Source organism: Aulonocara stuartgranti (assembly GCF_965226115.1).
Source record: "Aulonocara stuartgranti genome assembly, chromosome: 6".
Classification (NCBI taxonomy): Eukaryota; Metazoa; Chordata; class Actinopteri; order Cichliformes; family Cichlidae; genus Aulonocara; species Aulonocara stuartgranti.
Window position 1 is genome coordinate 34,103,944 of NC_138944.1, and position 20,873 is coordinate 34,124,816.

The window sequence follows — 20,873 nt, forward strand, 5'->3', positions numbered from 1 at the left end:
GATCACTGAAGACAGACCGCATCAAGAGTGTGACCTCCAAAGTGATTTAGTTATTCACTTCAGCCAGCCTCTTTTGTCTCCATTTATTTAAAATCTGCTCTAAGAAATTCACATTTCTCACCTTTTAAATTGAGATGTTTTTTTCTAGGAGACATTTGAGAAGGACTTGACAGGTATAAAACAACTGGGAGAAGTTAAGAATATTGTTGAAATAAAGAAAATGTGGATGATGAAGTCACAAAGGATGTCATTGACTAGGGCCTGAAAGACTCCTGGTGTGTTTGCTGAAAATGCTATTTTCAAATAACCGAAACGACCCATTTGGGTTTAAAAATTATACTGATTACTGGAAGGTGAAGGAGGACCAGTAAGCGAGTCAATGGAGCAGTCATAAGGACGATGAGGTGTGAGATAAAGAGCTAAACCTCCTCTCACTTTGGTTAAGGGTAAACAGCCTATTGCCCGCAGCATCAGCTAAATCCTTTGTCATAAACACTTTGCAATGAAATTTGGGTTTGGTTTCAGCATGGCTTTGGCTCATCTCAGAGCTCACCCTCACAGCAGGATAACCATGAAAGAAAATTTTAAAGATGAAGGTCTGTGTCTCTTGACCTAAACACATAATCCAGTTAAATCTGATTTATGTTCATTAATGCCCCTCACACTGTAACTTAAAGTAATAAATCGGTCACTGATTAATTACAGAAGTACATTTGTGAGCATAGAGATGTAAGCCTTGGACCATCAGGATAAAATGTGGTTGGGAAACTTAACAAGCTTTGATAAAACTTCATCAGTAGCTCAAGCAAGACCTCAAAACCTTCGATCACCACGGGTGGTTAGCAGACTGTGGTTGTACCATGCAGCCTAACAACATGCAGTAAATTGCAGGTTAAAGCAGTCTGCTTACACATTGTTAAACGAGGGAAGGGAACTAATGTGGCTGTCACATTACCCTTTTGTCCCATTTCATCCCAGGACTTGATTCAATTGCTGCTCACTTTCTACAATACTTAAAACTGATCAGTAGGACCTGAAACTGCAAACATTCAAACATTCAGGCCAACAATCAGTTGGTGAACATATTAATCTACTACAATTAGCAAAAATGAATAAATAAACAGAAGAAAGTTAGAGTGATATCAGAGTCATGCAAGTTTTTGACCAGGAGGTTAAACTCATGCAAATTAGCTTCACCCAGGCTCATGAAAACACTGTCCTGCTTATAAACAGCAGATCATTTGTGTCAGTGTGTCAGGATGGTTTATATTTGAGCTTTTAGTTCACACAGAACAATTTTTATTAATTGTTTTTAGCGATTACGAAAGTCTGTGAATCCCCAAATTGTTCAGTTGTTCTCTTTGCTCCCCATGAGGTCACTTTCACCATGTGACAAAAACAACACCCCACTCTACACACTCGGGCCACCAGCAACTTTCTAAATCCTCAATAAAAAGCTGACAGGTTGCAATGATGTTCCAAATAACTTATTAAGAAAACAACTAAATACACAGAAAATGTTATGAAAATTGGTTTATTTTATATCTCATAGTTTTAAATGATGCAATAAAAATATGTATAAAACATCACAAACTGTAATATTTTACAAATGCTTACGTCCTGCTGATGCAATGGAGACATCTTCCAGTGACAGTCTTCATCAGTGTGAGTGTGAGGAGGATCCTAAACCCACCGACACAGAAGTGCATGTTCACAACTCCCTCTGTGCAGGCAGGGTCAGGACCCTCCTCACCCTGGGTGAGGAGGGGTGGTGCTGTGGCCAGTCAGGTATGAAGTGCTGAGAGTGGATCTTTGGTCCTCTGTGCAGCTCTGTCCACTCTCAGCTTCCCTGCAAAGTAATAACACAAGAAAGACGTCATTTTAACATAAAACAGCATTTTCATTGTTGGTAGCTGCAGTATGTTGTTAAAAAACAATTTTAAACCCAACGTATACACATGAAAAATATAAATAAAGCTAAACCTACAGTGCTGCTGACATAGGATGATGATTTATACCAACTATTGGAAGAATTTTGTCTTCAATACAGTTTGTTGTCAATGTGAGGTGATAACTTACATAGTTGGAACACAGCACCACTCTCCCGTTTTTCACTTGGTCATCCATCCTTCTCATCGGGTTGGTCGGGGTAAGGCTGTCTTCTGGGTGGGGTGTTTGCTCCATCTTGGACGTTGAGTGTCTGAAGTGTTGAATTCTTAGCCACAGGCTATACCTTATGTAAAAACAAGAGACTACAGTCAGTTCACTGCATCATTTTTAAACCTTTTCTACTTATTTGTGTTGAGATTAAGTACAGACTTACCTTTGTCCTGCATGGTGAATTAGGGCTTGGGAAAAACATATATTATTCAAGAAAAAAACAATACATTTCACATGTGCAAGTCAGATGTTCTTATATCTGTAAAAACAAAAACACAAAGGCAAAGTTTAAAAACACGTTCTAACATAAACTAATCAGAGTCACTGTCATCAAGGGAAAGGTTAAAAAGCCTCTCCCAGAAACATCTGACTCCAAAACAACCTGAGGATGTTGAAGGGGCATCAAACTGGTCACTCACCTTGCACCTCTTTGCACTTACCTCTTCGGTGCAGATGTCTTCTCTGCTTCTCTTTTCTGAGGAAGGAGCAGCAGAGAGATCAGCTGAGGAAGGATCAGCAGAGGGAGCAGAAGAGGAAGGAGCAGCAGAGGGAGCAGAAGAGGAAGGAGCAGCAGAGGGAGCAGCTGAGGAAGAAGCAGCAGAGGGAGCAGCTGAGGAAGGAGCAGCAGAGGGAGCAGCTGAGGAAGGAGCAGCAGAGGGAGCAGCTGAGGAAGGAGCAGCAGAGGGAGCAGCTGAGGAAGGAGCAGCAGAGGGAGCAGCTGAGGAAGGAGCAGCAGAGGGAGCAGCAGAGAGAGCAGCAGAGAGAGCAGCAGAGGGAGCAGCTGAGGAAGAAGCAGCAGAGGGAGCAGCTGAGGAAGGAGCAGCAGAGGGAGCAGCAGAGGGAGCAGCAGAGGGAGCAGCAGAGGGAGGAACAGCTGAGGAAGGAGCAGCAGAGGGAGCAGCAGAGGGAGGAGCAGCTGAGGGAGGAGCAGCTGGAGGATCACCAACTGGGGCAACAACTCGAGGGAAGAGTGGGGCATTGGCCTGGCCGAAAGGCGGCATGGCGATGGGGGCAGCACCTGGAGCAATAGGACGTTGCCAATCGTGCCAAAACGGCTCTGGAGGGTGCTCCCGGATGAGAGGGGAATCATCTCTCTCATCCATGGTGTCATACCCAGAGTCATCGCTAAGCCAATCCCCCCATTCTTCTGGGTCGGTCCAGTCAGATGAATTGTCAGTCTGTTCACTCACCTCTTCATCATCTACAGGTAGGTAGGGGGGGTACTCACCATACTCACCTTGCTGTTCACCGTCATCTGCATCTGATGCTTCATGAGAAGAAGGTGAGGGTGAGAGAGGGATAAAATACTCACCATACTCACCTTGCTGTTCACCATCATCAGCATCTGGTGCTTCATGAGAAGAAGGTGAGGGTGAGAGAGGGATAAAATACTCACCATACTCACCTTCGCTGATACGCTGGGTATCAGTGTCCTGAGCTTCACCAGAAGAGGTGGTGCTCTGGAGACTGTCATTCAGGATCCAGATGACTTCAGAAGAGGTGGTGCTCTGGAGACTGTCATCCAGGATCCAGATGACTTCAGGAAGGCCTTCTTCTGCAGGGCGTTCAACCACATAGTCAAGACGCCCTGTGAGGAAACAATTTTTAAAATAACATTAGGAATGTAATAGACACCCAGTGTTAAAGCAACAGACCTACATCTGTTAGTTTGAGCAGAGGATGAGAGAAAAGCATTTTATGTCAGACTGAATGACACTTCTACTTGTTCAATCTTTAAGTGAAGTTTTTTAATAGAAGACCACCAAACCTCCACCAAGGCAGCTCACTCTGTGTACTTTTAAGGTGACACTATATTGACACTATATATGACACTGTATTTTGTGTACATTCAATTTGTTTTATTTGTTCTTTGTAAGCCTTTATGCAAACACTATGTTGGAATAGGTAATGGATAATAGGTATTGATTTGTAAACAGCCGGACATGAGTAACTTATTATATAAATATACTACAGTACATTTATAACTAACCATGCAGCTCATTCTCCTGTTTTATTTACAATTCACGATGTCACACATTTTGAAAAAAAGCTCATAGGTTAAATATGTGGATGCAAACCATAATGTAACATTTAGACCACATGTACCAATCGCATGTCCTTATATATATATATATATATATATATATATATATATATATATATATATATATATATATATATATATTTTTTTTTTTTTTTTTTTTTTTTTTTTTTTTTAAATAAAAACACAACCTCCTTGGCAAGAGTAAAAGTTGCACACACAAAGCTCTGCAGGTATGTCTGAAAATGATGGTCAAGTCAAAAACAAACATACAAACAAACAAACAAACAAACAAAAACTCTTAACTCAGAATCCACACATTTAGAAATGTGCACAAGGACTGTATCTGCCATAAGGACAGGTACATCTAATCTGTGGTAAACATGCTATCCCTGTGTAAATATCCCTGTGTACAATATCTCTCTCTGCTATCTAATAAGGTTAAAAGCATTACCGTAACAGAAGATAGGTCTTAATGCCATTATTACTACTGTTTCCATATTCTTTTGATATTATTTTATTTGTATTTTTTTTATCTTTGTGTTTTGCAGCAGAGAAAAAATATAGTTTATGTCAATAAAGCCTTTGATCCGGAGAAGAAAAGGATGTCAGGAGGGGACCTGGATCTGTGTGTTTACGCCTGCGTGTTCTGACGCCGTGACATCTTGAAGATGCCGTTACCACAGAAACTGATTTTTGGGCATTTTACAAATTTTAGTCCATTAAGCTATTTTTAACCATTTCATTTTAAATAAAAGTGTCAAATTTGAAGCCTTCAAGTCAAAGTAACACCTTTTTTTCATATTCATACACCAGTCATTAATAATTTCTACACCTCTCCCGGAAAATTTAAAGCATACAAACAATTTACGGGAAACAGACTTGAAATACACATATTTGATCACGTTAAAACTTGATATTCACACTGGAACTTGTTAAATTATTACAGTAATTTACATTTAAAGAAATTTTCAAATGTACCTGCAGCGAAGTCCAGGTGACAGTCGGGGAGTCCGGGTCCACGGCGAGCCATCTTCAAACTTGAAAAACAAAAACAAGTACAAACGATGAAGTACTTGTTCTGCGTTCAAGTTATATCCGCTTCCAGTAAAATGTTTTGCAAAACTTAGCTTTCCACAGGCTGAGGTTGGAGCAGGTCGAAACAAGTCCACGAGCAAGTGTAAACGGACGTTTGGAACCTTGTGCAGCATTTATATACCCTCGGCGGCCATGGTTACGGTTGTCAACGTGTACAGTGCACGTGATAGAACTATATGAATGGAGCTCACCGCAGCAGCAGGCACAGGTGTCTGGAGGTGCTACATGGTGGAGTACAAACTACTTTATAGACGGAAGATTTGGCGACAAAGAAGCCAAAATGGAGACAGAGGACAACACTGTCAACCATGAAAACGACGTAGAAAAGACGGAGGACGCCTGCCTGTGGCCATACCTGGAGGAATTTTTCATGTGCAGAGGGAGAAAAGGAGACAGCGTCCAGATGCAGTGCAAACTTTGTTTGACCTCTACAGTCATTTCAGCTTACAAGACTTCAGCGTCTAATCTTAAAAAAAAAAACACATTGAGGTAAGAGGTTTTACAACTATACGTGTACAATATTGCCTTCTTATTTTTCATGTGTGTTATTAGTTTGGCTAAGATATTGTCACCGCCATTGGTTAGCCTGATATTAAAATAAGACGGAGCTAGCTAATGTGCGTGTGCATGCATAATTGAGCTAAATTCGTAGGAATGTTTTAGCTTATTATTTGGATAACCACCATCATTACAATAAATTAAATTTGTAGTCATTTAAAACTCACAGGCCTACAATCAGCTGGCCTATATAAAAAACAAAAACAAAATTTGAACACAGTGCTGAGCTGCATCTCAAATTAATCTTCCAGCTCTCAGCTGACATGTACCAGAGCCCGATTGATGGATCAGTTGATCAGGATCATTGGCCTGATATAGGTCTATCATAGTGACATGGCTCTTAATCAGTAGGGTTATATGTTTCCCAATATGATATATTTTTTTTAAAGAACATAACGTGGATTGTTTTTATTTGTTAGCTGTATGGGCAGCATTTTTGTGTATGTGATCCCTTTTCTTAAGTTACATTTGCTATATACACATATTTTGCTCTCCTAGTATTTTTAGAACCTGACTAATACTGAAAACTTTAGGGTGATACTGATAAAAAGGAGTTAAAAATTTAGATACTGATACATTGGTCGATACTCTTTTTACAGATAGTATACAGATTACAGAACTTGGAATGTATACAGAAATTCACGTTTTTTGCAATGATCGTTCAAAATTGGTTTACATTTATAAATAAATACAGCAATATATCTGCAGGATTTGACCAAATTCACCACTCTTTTATACTATGCTAAACAATCAAAGATTAGCTCATGTCTAGTTGAATGATGTTTTAAAAATGTGTTTTCCTGTAGTGTTAATCACAGTGATGTTATGAAGTAATGTATGAACCTGACGTATGATAATATTTATCTCTACAGAGGAAACATCCATCGAAGATTGAGCAGTACAATATCACTGTGGCATCAACATCTCGTCAGCAAAAGACCACAGCCACACCAAACAAGCTCTCAGCAAATACACAAGCCAAGTTACCAGACCTGATGTTGAGAGCTGCAAACAAACATGTTCCACAAGCAACTGTTGACATGCTTGTCATCAATTTCACATGTGAGGGTCTACAGCCATTTGCAGTGCTAGAACAGCCATCTTTCAAAGAATTGGTTACCACATTACAACCTCAAGCCAAAGTCATCTCCAGACCCACTGTCCGTGCCAGAATCTGTGAAGCTGCTGATCACATGAAGATGACTTTGGTTGCAGCATTGGATAAAGTCAAATTGGTTGCTACCACTACTGATTGTTGGTCAGCTCATCAGAAAAATTACCTTGGAGTCACATGCCATTGGAGGAAGAGTCCCTGGAAAGAAGATCTGCAGCACCAGCATGCAAAAGATTGAGAGGGTGTCACACATTTGACATGCTTGCTGGTGCGCTTGATGATATCCATTGCCAATACAAGATTAGAGGCAAAGTTGTAAGAACCACAACTGATAGTGGATCCAACTTTGTCAAGGCCTTCCACATGTTTGGGGCACAAAATGATGCAGATGAAGCTGAAGATGAAGCAGACCCAGAAACTATTGACCTGACTGACCATATTGATTACCATGAGGCAAGTGCAATTCTTGATGAAGACTCTGGTTTGGAGTATCAACTCCCGCCTCATCAGCGATGTGCATGTCACCTGCTAAACCTTGTGGCAACATCTGATGCTGCCCTAGCAGAGAGCATGAATGAAACCTACAAGAGGCTCTCCCGTGCAACCTTTGCAAAATGCCAGGCCATTTGGAACAAAACTCATTTGGCTAATGAAGTGGTAGAGGACAAGTGTGAACTACAGATCATTCGTCACAATGCAACACAATGGAATTCAACCTACCTTGCCATTGAAAGGATAATACGCATCATTGATGAGAAGGGGGAAAATGCCATCAGGAGCATTTGTGAGGAGTTCAAGGTGAAAATGTGAGTAAAATTGGACACCTACCAATATGGTTGCAAATTTTGTGAATTTTCCTTAATGGATGGTTAAAAACGTGAGCAGACTCTTAATATTAAATCAGAAGATCCCTATTATAGTCATGGTGGGTTTTGTTGTTGTGTCTTACAGGTTGAGTCCTGCAGAAGTTGCATTCCTTAGGGAGTACTGTACCACCATGAAGCCACTGGTGAAAGCTTCAAACATTCTTCAGTCTGAGTCCACTTCCTTTATGGGATGGCTCCTGCCAGTAATCCAACAACTACTGTCCAAACTTAGCAGGCTGGAGACATCAAGCAAGACATGTGTGCCACTCATCAGGGTGATCCGAAGGGCCAGCTCTGTTCTAGGATGCCCTCTGGACCCAGTGGAGGTGGTGAGTGACAGGAGAATGGCGGCTAAGCTGTCATCCCTGTTGGACAACGTCTCCCACCCCATGCAGCAGACTGTGACAGCACTGAGCAGCTCCTTCAGTGGGAGACTGCGGCACCCACGGTGTGGGACGGAGAGATTTCGCAGGTCTTTCCTCCCCACTGCTGTCAGACTCCACAACAAAGACTTTAACTGAACAAACACACACATCCACACATGTGCAATAACACTAAGTGCAATAATCTCTTCTGGCATCGTTGTATTTTACTCAGTTGTATATAGCATTCGTATTCTATTTTTATCTTATTGTATATTTTTATTCTATTTTATTCTACTGTATATAGTATATTATTTTATTCTATTCTGTACAGCTGTGTACTGTATTTATTCTTATTGTATTCTAATTTTTGCGTCATAACTTTTGCACTGTCCACTTCCTGCTGTGACAAAACAAATTTCCCACATGTGGGACTAATAAAGGTTATCTTATCTTATCTTATCTTATCTTATCTTATCTTATCTTATCTTATCTTATCTTATCTTATCTTATCAGAGCCCTGCAAAATGGCCTTCAAAAGCGTTTTGGAGCGATGATGGAGGATCCAGAGTTGGCTGCAGCTGCAGTCCTCTTACCCAAGTTCAAGACTTCCTGGACTGACAGAGCAGATGTAACAGAGGCTGGTAAGGATTCATGTGATCCCATTTTTGTGTATTTTTACATTTGAACACATGCTTAAGTGAGTATTTCACCTAATACATTGTAAGTTATTGATGGTCTGTCCTGAATACTAAACGACAGAGCATGAGAGTGAGGATCAGCAAAGAGAGTCATCTGATGAAGATGAATTCTTCTCCAGACCAATCTCCAGAAGGCTGCAAAGTGCAGTTGAGCTTGATGGTTACCTTGCTTGTGCCACAGACACCATGGAGCTGCTGCACTCCTTCTCAGGTATCAAAAACCTCTCTCTTAAACTGAACACAGCTCTGCCTGCTTCTGCTGTGTGTGAACGACTTTTTAGCTGTGCTGGTCTACTCTTCACAGCCAAACCAAGTCGGATTGCCTCTGTTAATTTAGAAAACCAGCTCTTGCTGAAACTGAACAAAAGGTTCAAGTGTGACAGAAATGCTAAGAGTTTAAGACACTCACCTGCCTGTTGTTCATTGTATGGGGAAAAGTTTAAATGGTTCTACGCATGTTCAGAAACATATTTGTCATTGTTTTAACAAACAAAATTCCTTCTTTTATATCTACATTTATTTACAAAACAAGTTACCTTTCTATACCTTGTTCATCTGAGAAATGTGCTTTGAACATAAATATTTATACTGGTGAATCGAGTTGAATGCCTGCTATTGACGACAGAATAAAACATCAGTCTGTTAAAAAGTAATTAATACTCTGAGTAGTTTTTGAGAAGAGTACTTTGTACTTTTACCCAAGTATTTTTTTAACACCAGTACTTTTACTTGTAATTGAGTACAATTTAAGCAGTGTAACAGTACTTGTACTTGAGTACAAATTTTGAGTACAGCAGGTGGATGAGGGAAAGGGGAGGAAGGAGGAGGAGAGACCCGCGGACCGGCCGCGTCTCGTATTGAAAAGGAACCCGATTTGTCCCGGACTTCAGCTTGAATGAAAAACAAATACACAAAGCTGGAGTTCTTCTGTGTCTTTACGTGGCCAGCTGCCTCTTCTTCTCCCATTCTCTCTCCCTCTCTCTCCTGTTGCTACTTAAATCATGAAACTGATCAATGATCAGCTGATCGCTTTTCTCTTGGAGATACTATATAGCTCATGCTTACGGAGCCCCTCTGATGACATCCTCCAAAAAATTAATAGATTGTGGTGACAAAATACTACTTCCTGCCCTCGAAATAGTATAAGTGCCCACGAAATACTTATTTGTGGCCACAAAATACTATTTCGAGGGCACGAAATAACGTGCGCACGAAATGCTCATTTGTGGGCACGAATTGGGTATAACGTGGCAACGAATTACGCATTTGTGGCAACAAATAGATGACGTGCGCACATCATATTGATACATTGGACAGCTGTGTAGAGACATAAGCATAAGAGTAGGCTAAACCTGTACAACATGGCCAGAGACAGTATGATTGAGTTTTATTTTTGTCATGGTCTGCGTGGCAGACCTTGGGTGTGTGGGGAAGGAGGACCCAAAATGCGTTTATTTACAGTGGAGTAAACAATACACAATAATAGGTCTAGGTCCCTCAGACCCAGATCCCTGACAATTTTAGGCTGGGAATGAGCTACACATGCATTTTGAAAAGCCTGGCACTGAAAGGAACCATTATTATGGAGAGACATTTAAACAGGATATTAAGAGCCCAGTTGCATTGCAGACGTAAGTACGACCCGGACGTTGGGATAGATTCTATTGTCAACCAACTGCAAGGGCCTGGGAAGGATCACGGTTATTGGTCAAGTGTTTCGTGCTCACAAATAAGCATTTCGTGCGCACGTTATACCCATTTCGTGGCCACGAAGTAGTATTTTGTGGCCACAATTTATTTATTTTTTGGACCATGTCATCAGAGGGGCTCCGTACATGCTAATATCACATCTTCACATTTTTTTTAGAGGTAACAATAACTTTGCATTCTCGCTACTCAGCATGCTCTAAAACAGGTATATGTTAGCAATGACAACATTTAACAAATGTTTTTAAAATTCTAGCCGTGCTAATTAGCCTTAGGATTGGTTGAGGTCTGTGAAAGCCTTTGGAACAAAATCAGTCTTGTAAAGCTCACTATTTTCCAGCTGAGCCTATAGCACATTTGTTAAAGTCAGTCCGGATTGTACAGCTTCTAATCAGAAACAATGAAAGTTTGTTTCTTTTTTTCTGCTCATCAATCTTTTTCTGTAACCAGGATACCTGGAAAGTCTTAAATAACTCATGTTAAAATGTTGCAGTGCTGTAGAGTGGGGTCATGTTAACAATCCATTCAAACTTGTGGTCTTCAAGGTCAACTTTATCAACTTAATCTAGAAACTATCATTCCTACAACTGTGCTGTGTATATGTCACAACATATAGCAGGAACCTATAAACGTAACTGACCTTTGACCTCTCCTTCAAGAAGGTACATGTAATGTCTACAGTGATTAGACATACTTAATAAAACAGTGTGGGGCCCAGAGTATTGTTGTGCATCAGTGTGGAACATGTCAGTAACACTGAGGGTTACACACACTTTGCCAGGTACACCTGTTCACCTGCTCGTTAAACACAAATGTCTAGTGAACCAATCAGACGTCAGCAAATTAAAGTATTTTAGCATACAGACATGTTCATGATGACCTGCTGAAGGTCAAAGCAAGTATCAGAATGGGGGAAAGAGATTGCGTGGTTGTTGGTGCCAGATGGGCTGGTCTGAGTATTTCAGAAACTGCTCATCCAATGAGCTCACAAAATTACCTCTACAGTTTACAGACTGTAGTGGCAATCCAACCAGCAAAAGGCCACCTGAGGGAATTTGAGGTATTTCCAACTCATCCTGGTGATGAGGTCAAACACAACCAGTACTTTTAACATTTTATCAATTATTTACCAATTTAAAAAACAACTTGTGGTAACTTATTTTTAATTTTGCTGCAGACAAGTTGAATGAATGCTTACTGGATCTAGAACACCATTTAGATCATAACAGCTCCTGATCAGGATGAATTTCATTTTCAAATCAAATTTCATGTCGCAGTTTCACAATTTTGTAACATATTATTTCAAAGCTTGCTTATGGGCTTGTTTTGGAGCAGACCAACAGTCAGGCTCGTCTTCACCCTTACTGTCAGACTCTGAATTGATGGTTCTGCTATATCTCACCTGGCTGAGCTCTTGTAATTATTTTGTGATAAAACTTTTTCTATTTTGAGATCAAGATTCAAGTGGAAATCTTTGTGTGTCTGTCTCTCTCCCTTGGTTTCTGTAGAGGTACAGTGTGGGGGCGCCTGGATAAATGTTAAACAGAAGCTAGATGTAGTGTTCCTCCACTGTCCATTAAGGATATGAGGAAAAGAAATGGTCAAGAACAAAGTGTATGGTGTATTTATAAAAGAAAATGGCTTTTAAATTGTATACCAAAACCACCACCAGAAAGTCAACTACAACTTGTTACATAATCATCATGACTGTTGTATCAGTTTAACAGTTTATGGGTTGACTTCTTTCAGTTCATTCACTGTTTACATCATGAAGGGAAAAGAAGGCAACAGGCTGAGAAATGAAGCTGTTGTGTGTCTTTGTGGCCACACGGGGGCAGTGCTGCATAAATAGTAGAATCTCTTCCTGGACACTTTTTCTAGACCTCTTTTTAAATGACTAATAAAGACAACAACAAAATGAATTACATCAGGATCTGATATGGTTTTGTTTTTTTGTTGAGCTTTATATATTTCAGAATGCCTAGAGTTTGTTTGTTTTCCATGTTTTGTGATACAGAACATCTCCTCTCAGACGGCTGTTGTCTCATAATGGGTCATTACCTGGTCTGATGGGGTGTTTGTTCCATTTATAAATCAAGTGATTGATTTGTGAAATGAGAGATGGCCTCTGACCTGCTGACTGGTGTCTGATCTTCTCTGCTCCCCTCAAATTTGACAACTACTCAGCTGATGTGATGGTGGACAGGAAGTCACTAAACCTGGGACTCTGGAAACACATTTCTAGGGATAGAAAAGTTAATGTAGATCGTTTCAGGAGATAAATACGAAATAATCGATTTGGTGATTATACTAATATAGTAAGAAAATAATGTATGAAAAAATGATTTTTTATCTATACACTTAAGCAACGACCAGAGTCTTAGAATTGCGCTTTCACCAGGTTTTACTTGACTGAACAACAGAACTTCTCTGTCTCCTTTATAAGGGGTCACATCCTGAGTTACACAATGAGTCTTTCAAATGTGTGCGATAACCCACTGCATGTGTAGTCGTGCTGAGACCGCGTGGTCTTACTTTTATTACCCCTTGATTCAGCTGTGACCTGCTTATCAAGTCTTTTTACAAGTACATCATAATTATCTGCTCTGTGCAGACATAAGTTGAGCAATGGTTTAACAAACTTTCCCATCAAAAACATGAAGGTTTAGCTTTAAGCTTATTTGTCCAAACAACAAAGGATAAACTGCCAGCACCTGGACTGAAACAGAACATAGTAGTGTTGGATGTAAGTAAAGGAAATACAAGTATAACTGTGACTATGGAACAAATCTCCTTCAATGTTAAACCTTAATGTTAACCTGATTGTGTTTATTAGAAAAATCAGCCATTACAGTGTCTGTGATTGCTTCACATAGTTAACTCTGGTTGTCTGTGGGTTTGTGTCAAATTTGGAGTGAACAAAAGCATGAAAACTGTGGAAGATGCAGACTGTGAAAGTCTAGTTTATTTCATGAATACAATTATTTTTTACAGTCGCTAGAACAAAGTAGCGTACTGTTAGAGTTTGTATTGTTGATTGTCATTTATGCTTAGAAATATTTAACCATAGATGCTTAGAGGTGTATAATCAATTGTGTAGTGATAAGTTGTGTGATCTTTAACAGGCTACAGAGGCTTGGTGTGCATTCCACACCTACATCCTGGGAGCATGAGAGAGGTCATACCTTCTCTTATTGTTTTATGGTAGGATTAACGTAATTACGTCTGTTCTAGTCTAAGTGCTTTTTGTGTATAAATGAACTGCTGGACTTCCTTACTGTGTTATCTAGGATGAGGGGGGGTCTACCCTCTTCCTTTTTTTTTTTTTTTTTTTTTTTTTTTTTTAAATGACATCAGAAACAGCAGTATGCGACATTACGTGATGGCAGAGCTTCAGTTCATCCTTTGTCTTTTTTTTTTTTTTTTTTTAAATGACATCAGAAACAGCAGTATGCGACATTACGTGATGGCAGAGCTTCAGTTCATCCTTGGTCATTTTTTTTTTTTTTTTTTTTTTAAATAAATAGGACAGGGGGAATGAATGAGAGAAAGAGGGGGAGAGAAAGAAAGAAAACCAAAGGGGAGAAGAGACGGTGAGAAGGGGGGGGAAGAGAGAGAAAAAAAAAGAACTCCTGGGTCACCTGTATGGAGAAAAAAACAAAAAAACAAAAAAAACAAACAGAGGAGACAGCAAACAACAAAGAGCAACATAATAATAGAGAAAACAAAGCACCATCACAATAAACTAGCTAGTCATAGATATCAATATTTACTAAATAATAAACGATATTGTGCAGCACGCAAGATAGACAGCGCACAGTGTGCTTTGAGGCAGCAGCCAAGAAAGCTTTAGTCCGCGTCTGTGAATACCCATGTGTGCATACCTGTGTGGATCAGCATGCTTGCATTCCAAAGGTTTCTCCATGTAATGATCTGCTAGGGAGTGTGGGGGGGCCACAGCCCCGTCCTCCAGGGTGTGAAGTGGGTATGGAGGAGATCAAAACTCCAGACATCCAGAGGCCCCCAGAACACAAGAGACCATGGAAGACCAACAGAGGGGCAGCCGCGCCACTGTTCCAGTAAGAGCTGAGGAGAGTCCCAGATGAGGGCTCGCCCAGCAGCCGCGGAGCAGAAGTCAGGGGGAGTTGCAGTGACGCGCCCGTGAGCTCCGCCGGCCCCCAGCTGCGCCTGAGTGACCGAGCCCCAGGCCGAGAGGCCGGGGGCACCCCACCTCCAAAGGGGCCCGAGCGAGCCCCAGGCCCCAGGCCCCGACAAGCGGCCGCCAAGGAGTGAGCCGGTGTGTACCCGGACGCCCACCCCCAGATACAAAGAACCACCAAGACACCGACACCTGAGGGAGTCCGCCACCGGCAGGGGAAGTGGTGGTGGGTGGAGATAGGCCTCCAAACCTTGGAGGGCCTGAGGTGTCCCCAGAGAGGTGGCGTCTGATACCCAACCTGACATATAGACACAGACATACAGGCACACACAGACACAAACATCCATTCCCACCCTCATGCTCTCATATGCACTCACTCCACACTCAACCAACGTGGAGACAGACATAAAGAGACGCTGTACACACAATCACACTCCCCAAGCGTACTCTACAAACCGGGTCTAGGTACCCTTGTCCCTGGAGGGGGGAATTGCACCCAGACCCAGGTGGTGTTACCCTTTTCCCTGCGGTGGGGAGAGGCAGACCACCCCGACTCCGCAGCAGCAGGGAGGCCCCACACCCCAGACCGCAGTCGGACGGCCAACTCCTCCTACTAGCCCTCCCGCTCCAGCAGGCCGCAGAGAACGGGGGTGGGAGAAGACTCCAAACCTCCCTCCACCCGCTCATTGTAGTGTTGATGCATGTGTGTTCTAAGGTGCAATTAAAACCCAGGAGGGCATAGAGCTACCTGCCAAGGAGCAGCAGGTAAGCGCATAGTCCCTCCTGCTAGCCCTCAATGACTAAGTGTATTTAAAATTGAGAGGTGGGCAACGACGTCAGGGGTGAGGTATACACCCTGATGGTATTTTGGACTCCGTGATTGTGCCCACCCCCAAGATCCTATATGTATGTGTAATGAGAGTGTGAATAATGTGAATGTCTAAGTTGTGGGATAAAATTGAGGCAGAGGCAGCCAGAAGGGGACGGGGGGGGGGGGGACGGGGGGGTAGCCTCCTCTGCACCCTGGTGACATACCCCCACTCCAAGGCCCTGCATGTGTGAGTGGTTGTGGAGGAGCGGGAAGAGGGAGGCAGCTGGAGATGGGGAGGGAAGGAAGGGAGGGGCAGGTAACCCCTCCCTGGGGCCAGCTCCCCCGCTGACCCCAGTAGGCACTCCCACCCTTCGCGACCCGCCAGGGAAGGGGGGCCCAGGCCCATCAGACCGGGGCCCAGTGCAGTAGCGCCCTCCGGCTCCACAGAGCCCTGGATAGTCCACCCAACCCCACCACAGAGAAAACTGCACCCACCCCACCATCCACACATCTTCCAGACTACATAAGACGGTAAACGCCCAGGCTGAGATCTTCCTCCACCTCTCCTGTATCTCCCCCTCCTGCAGAGAGTTCCTGAAGAGAAGAAAGCTCCTGCAAGATGTGACCATCCCCCCCACCAGTTGAAGAGCCCCCCAGGCGGCTCGACGCACCGGCGGCACCCTGCTCCAGGGCCGGGCACCCATGCACCCACCCGCCCACAACCCCGGCAACACACCAACCAGGACCCAAGCCCCCGAGGCCCGGCCCGGGCCCCAGCCCAGAGACGGAGCGCCCCCAGAACCTCACGCCCATCCCGGACCCACCCAGGGGCAGCCAGGTTGCCAGGTCAGTAACCCACGTCCGTCAGCACAGACCCTCCCCTAGCCCCGCTGCACGCAGCCACGAGGAAACAGTCACCTGAGAGCCAACAGAGCCCCCAACCGGACGTGACCGCTACCCCGGGTTGAGCCCCCCAAGGAAGATGCCTCCGGGGAACCCCCCGACGCCCTAAGCCTGTCCCTACCCCCTCACCAATCACAACAGTGAAGGCGGGACCAAACTATGACCCCCCACCCCCACCAGGTGATGGAGCTGATAAAAGGGGCCCAGAGCAATTGATCTAATGTGGTGGCAGAGGCTGTGTCAAGACTAATGTAATCTAATAGATAATTTCTATATTGGTTAGAATTAAGATTATTTTTATTTTTCCAGTTCATGAGGACTGTTTTCTTGGCTATGCATAGGGCAGTGAAGATCATATGGGCTATATTCTTTTCTGAAGTGACATTATCTAAGCTGCCCAGTAGACACACTAAGGGGGAAGTTGGAATGTTACATTTCAGACACTTTGATAAGTCTTCACATATCTCGCGCCAAAACTTTTGCACTGGTGGACAGAACCAAAGAGCGTGGATGTAATTGTCTGGTGTATTGCCTTGACAGTGTGAGCAGTTGTTGGAAGATGTAAAGCCCATCTTGAACATCCGATGACCTGTATAGTGCACTCTATGAAGTATTTTGTATTGTATTAATTGCAGACTGGGATTTTTAATTAGTTTAAAAGTTTTTAAGCAAATCTGAGACCAGAAGTTTTGGTCTAGGTTGACTGATAAATCTGCTTCCCACTTTGCAGTAGGAAGGGATATTGATTCATCTAATTTAGAAAGTGTTCTGTATATTTTAGATAATAATTTGGGGGATTTAAGAGTAAGAAAATGTGCCGCACTTAGTGGTGTTTGTAATTCAACTTGACTGAGGTTAAATTTCTTTTTTACTATGGATTTAATTTGTTGATATTCTAAAAACCTTGTCTTGTTGATCCCATATTGTTCAACTAGTCTGTCAAATGGAATAAATTCTGTTCCCTCTAATATATGTTCTAAGTATTTAATTCCTTTACAACTCCATTCTGGGAAATTAATCATATTATTGTTTTGTAATATGTCAGGGTTATTCCAGATAGGTGTACGTTTGCATGGGATTAATGAAGACTCCGTTATTTTTAGAAACTCCCACCATGCTGTTAGAGAAAAGCTGATGTTGATACTTTTAAAGCATTCATGTCTTTTGATGTTTGAGCTAATAAATGGTAGGTCTGAAATCTCTAGATCCTTGCATAGTGCCTGTTCAACATCTAGCCAGGGCTCAACTAAGAAGGTATGTTTTAACCATTCTGAGATGAACTGAAGCCTGTTGGCTAAGAAGTATTGGTGAAAATTAGGCAGATCTAATCCTCCTCTATCCTTGGTTCTTTGTAGCGTTTTTAAGCTAATACGCGGGGGTTTATCTTTCCAAAGGAATTTGGAAATATATGAATCCAGAGATCTGAACCAATCTTGTGATGGTTTGTTAGGGATCATCGAAAATAAGTAATTTATTTTTGGCAAGATCATCATTTTTATAGTGGCGACCCTTCCCATGAGTGATATGGGTAAAGATTTCCATCTAGTCAGATCGCCTTCTACTTTCTTTAGAAGTGGGATGTGGTTTAGTTTAGTTAAGTCTGAAAGCTTAGGAGAGACATTAATACCTAAATATTTAATATTTCCGGATTGCAGTGGGGCAGAGGAAGAATTATGGAAGGAGCAGTTAATGGGGAGAACTGTAGATTTTGGCCAGTTAATTGAATAATCTGAAACTCTTGAAAACCAGTTTATTAAAGTAATTACCTCAGAGAGGTTGGTTTGTGTGTTTTGCAGAAAAAGCAACACATCATCCGCATAGAGACTGATTTTATGTTCTATGTTCTTACATTTTATGCCCTTAATTGTTGTAGCCTGTCTAAATGCTGCTGCTAGAGGTTCGATAAAAATTGCAAAAAGTGAAGGGGAGAGTGGGCATCCCTGTCTGGTGCCCCTCAGGAGACAGAAGCTGGAGGATGTCTGGTCATTTGTTCTGATACGAGCCGTTGGGCAATTGACTACCCTCTTCCTGACCAAGGATGTTTGCTTGTGTGCTTTTATGACCCTTTGATCAGCAGTACCCGACACACACACACACACACACACACACACACACACACACACACACACACACACACACACACACACACAGGCAAGGTACTCTTTGTGTGTATGTAGACGTCACATGTTAATGAACCTATGCATATTCATGTAACCTCAATAAAAGGACAGTGGTACGGGAGAACGGACGAGAGCAACTGGGGTCAAGTGAAGGAACGGCACTCTGTCCGGTCTCTCCCGTGCACGAGTAACATGAAGAACTTTGCCTATTTGTGTCTTGCTTAGCAGTGTAATTATATTGTCTTCAACGTTCCAGCGGATGGGTTCAAGCTACAAACCTATCACGTACATTCATGATAAAGTAAATACCACAACACAACATGGACAGTAAGAAGTAAACTGAATTGTCTTAGAACTTATTATATTCTTTAAGCTTAAAAGCAACACCCAGGATTAGACTGTTTGTGTTTTAAGCCTTTTATTCAAAGCTAGTATGTGTCAACACTTCTTTCTGCCAGCAGCATTATTGAAGTGACACTTTAACGACACTTTACCTGCTGATGCTTCACATCACAATCTTTATGACGAAAAAGCTCAGATGTCTGTGCTGTCACTTGTTATGAAAATGGACAGAACCTGGGCTCAGGCTTCCTCTTCTTCTTTCCTTCCTCTTTAATAATAACCATAGATCAGTAAAACAGCCATATTTTTAAACAAATGATTGTGATGAAGAGAATTTTTTTTCCAGTGTGCATGAACTCAAAATCTTTTGAGTTTAAATCTTTTTTGTTTACCAACAACTGGGCAAATCCAAACTTGATGTACCAGGTCAACTCAGCTCCTGTCTTGACCTCCCCTCTGCCGAGCGTACACACACACACACACACACACACACACACACACACACACACACACACACACACACACACACACACACACACACACACACACTGTATCATCATAAATGCCATGATATCTTTCTTGTTCAAATAGTTTATTCACTTAACAAAGAGGTAGCTCGGAAACTCAGTAAGAAGGAGGAAAAATAGTTTAAGGACACTTTCTCAAATAAAGAGGATTTCATCATCTTTCTGTTCATAATACAGGCTAAATAAAAGAAGAGATACATCAGAAACAAATCAGTAGATCCAGAAATTATAGAGGCAAACTCTTTTCAGCTGTAGAGGTACACTTCATGTACTCATTAGCCTACAGTTCAAATGCCTGTGTTAGGGTGCATTGTTTCAGTTTCATTAAGTCTTCTTGCAGTTACATGATAATTATTATGCTGGAGTGATCAAAGCTCATAAACATCTGAGTTACACAATGAGTCTTTCAAATGTGTGGAATATCCCAGCTGTAACCTTTGCTTTCAGTTTGGTTAAATTCATCATTCAGATCACAGACTAAACAACAAGTACAGTAGGTCTTCCACTCCGCAATTAAAAATAGCAACACTCATGTAAGGCTTTATTCTCCATAGAGTCAACATTAAGCAACATTAAATAACGGATCTTTCATCTGAAATAATTACAGTTTGTATAAATTTACACTGAAGACCAAAATACACACACATACATAAAACCCATAAATCACTAAAACCTATTAAAACACATGGAAAATTACCTCATTTGTTGTGCTATTCAAAGATGTGTATGTGTGTGTATTCAGGCCAAGTCATAAAGAAAACAATAGAGGTCAATATACTTTATGTTCTACAGGCGCTGCAGATTAATGAAATATAGTGGAAACCTGAAGATCCTAGGTATAGTAGTTTGTGGGAAATAAATACAGTGAAGTGACCATTTAGCTCTTGTGGCATGAAACTGCTTAGTGCATTATTATTTGCATTTCTACAATATGATATTTGTTTAATAATTGATTTAGTGCATAAAATAGTTGATAAATAAAATGTTAAATATCTAATCATCATATCAAAAATCATATATTTGGAGGGAGTGTCTTTGACACATGCTGACTGCATTCTTCTTATAACCAGAACAGGAAGTGAGATCAGAGGAGAACAAGAGTGAGCAGTTTGGTGAAAGGAACAGGAAGGATGAAGAAGAGGTGAACATCCACACAGTTTAAAAGGAGACATCATGGCACAATAAGAGCACAAGCTCTAAGATGAAGACTGGTAATGATTAAAAACTGCACTAAATAGTATCATTCTGTGACTTCACACTTTAGGTAGTGCATAACATTTACCACTTTATATTAATTTTACTATATGTTTAAATAAATAAAAACAAATAACTTTAAAAGGTGCTGTTATTGAGTGAAAACTCAAAAGACTTCAGGGCTGTTGTAAGCCCTGTATGCTTCAAGAT

The 20,873-nt window shown here is 41.6% G+C and overlaps 1 protein-coding gene and 1 long non-coding RNA gene across 2 annotated transcripts; one reads left to right on the top strand and one right to left on the bottom strand.

Moving 5' to 3' along the window:
- Window positions 1-3,705: 3,705 nt before the first annotated feature.
- Window positions 3,706-6,130, bottom strand: LOC309709112. Its single transcript, XR_014277428.1, has 3 exons — window positions 6,025-6,130; window positions 5,655-5,765; window positions 3,706-3,748 (listed from the first exon to the last, which is right to left on the bottom strand). It is a non-coding gene; the product is annotated as an uncharacterized lncRNA (long non-coding RNA).
- A 1,099-nt stretch (window positions 6,131-7,229) lies between these two features.
- LOC309709261 (uncharacterized protein) lies at window positions 7,230-20,806 on the top strand (the record flags this gene model as incomplete). The annotated part of the gene is made up of 5 exons (XM_082537815.1): window positions 7,230-7,777; window positions 7,923-8,309; window positions 8,716-8,843; window positions 8,962-9,111; window positions 20,540-20,806. 5 exons carry the CDS (start codon window positions 7,230-7,232, stop codon window positions 20,629-20,631), a joined length of 1,305 nt encoding a protein of 434 aa, XP_082393941.1. The 3' UTR covers window positions 20,632-20,806.
- Between the last annotated feature and the right edge of the window lie 67 nt (window positions 20,807-20,873).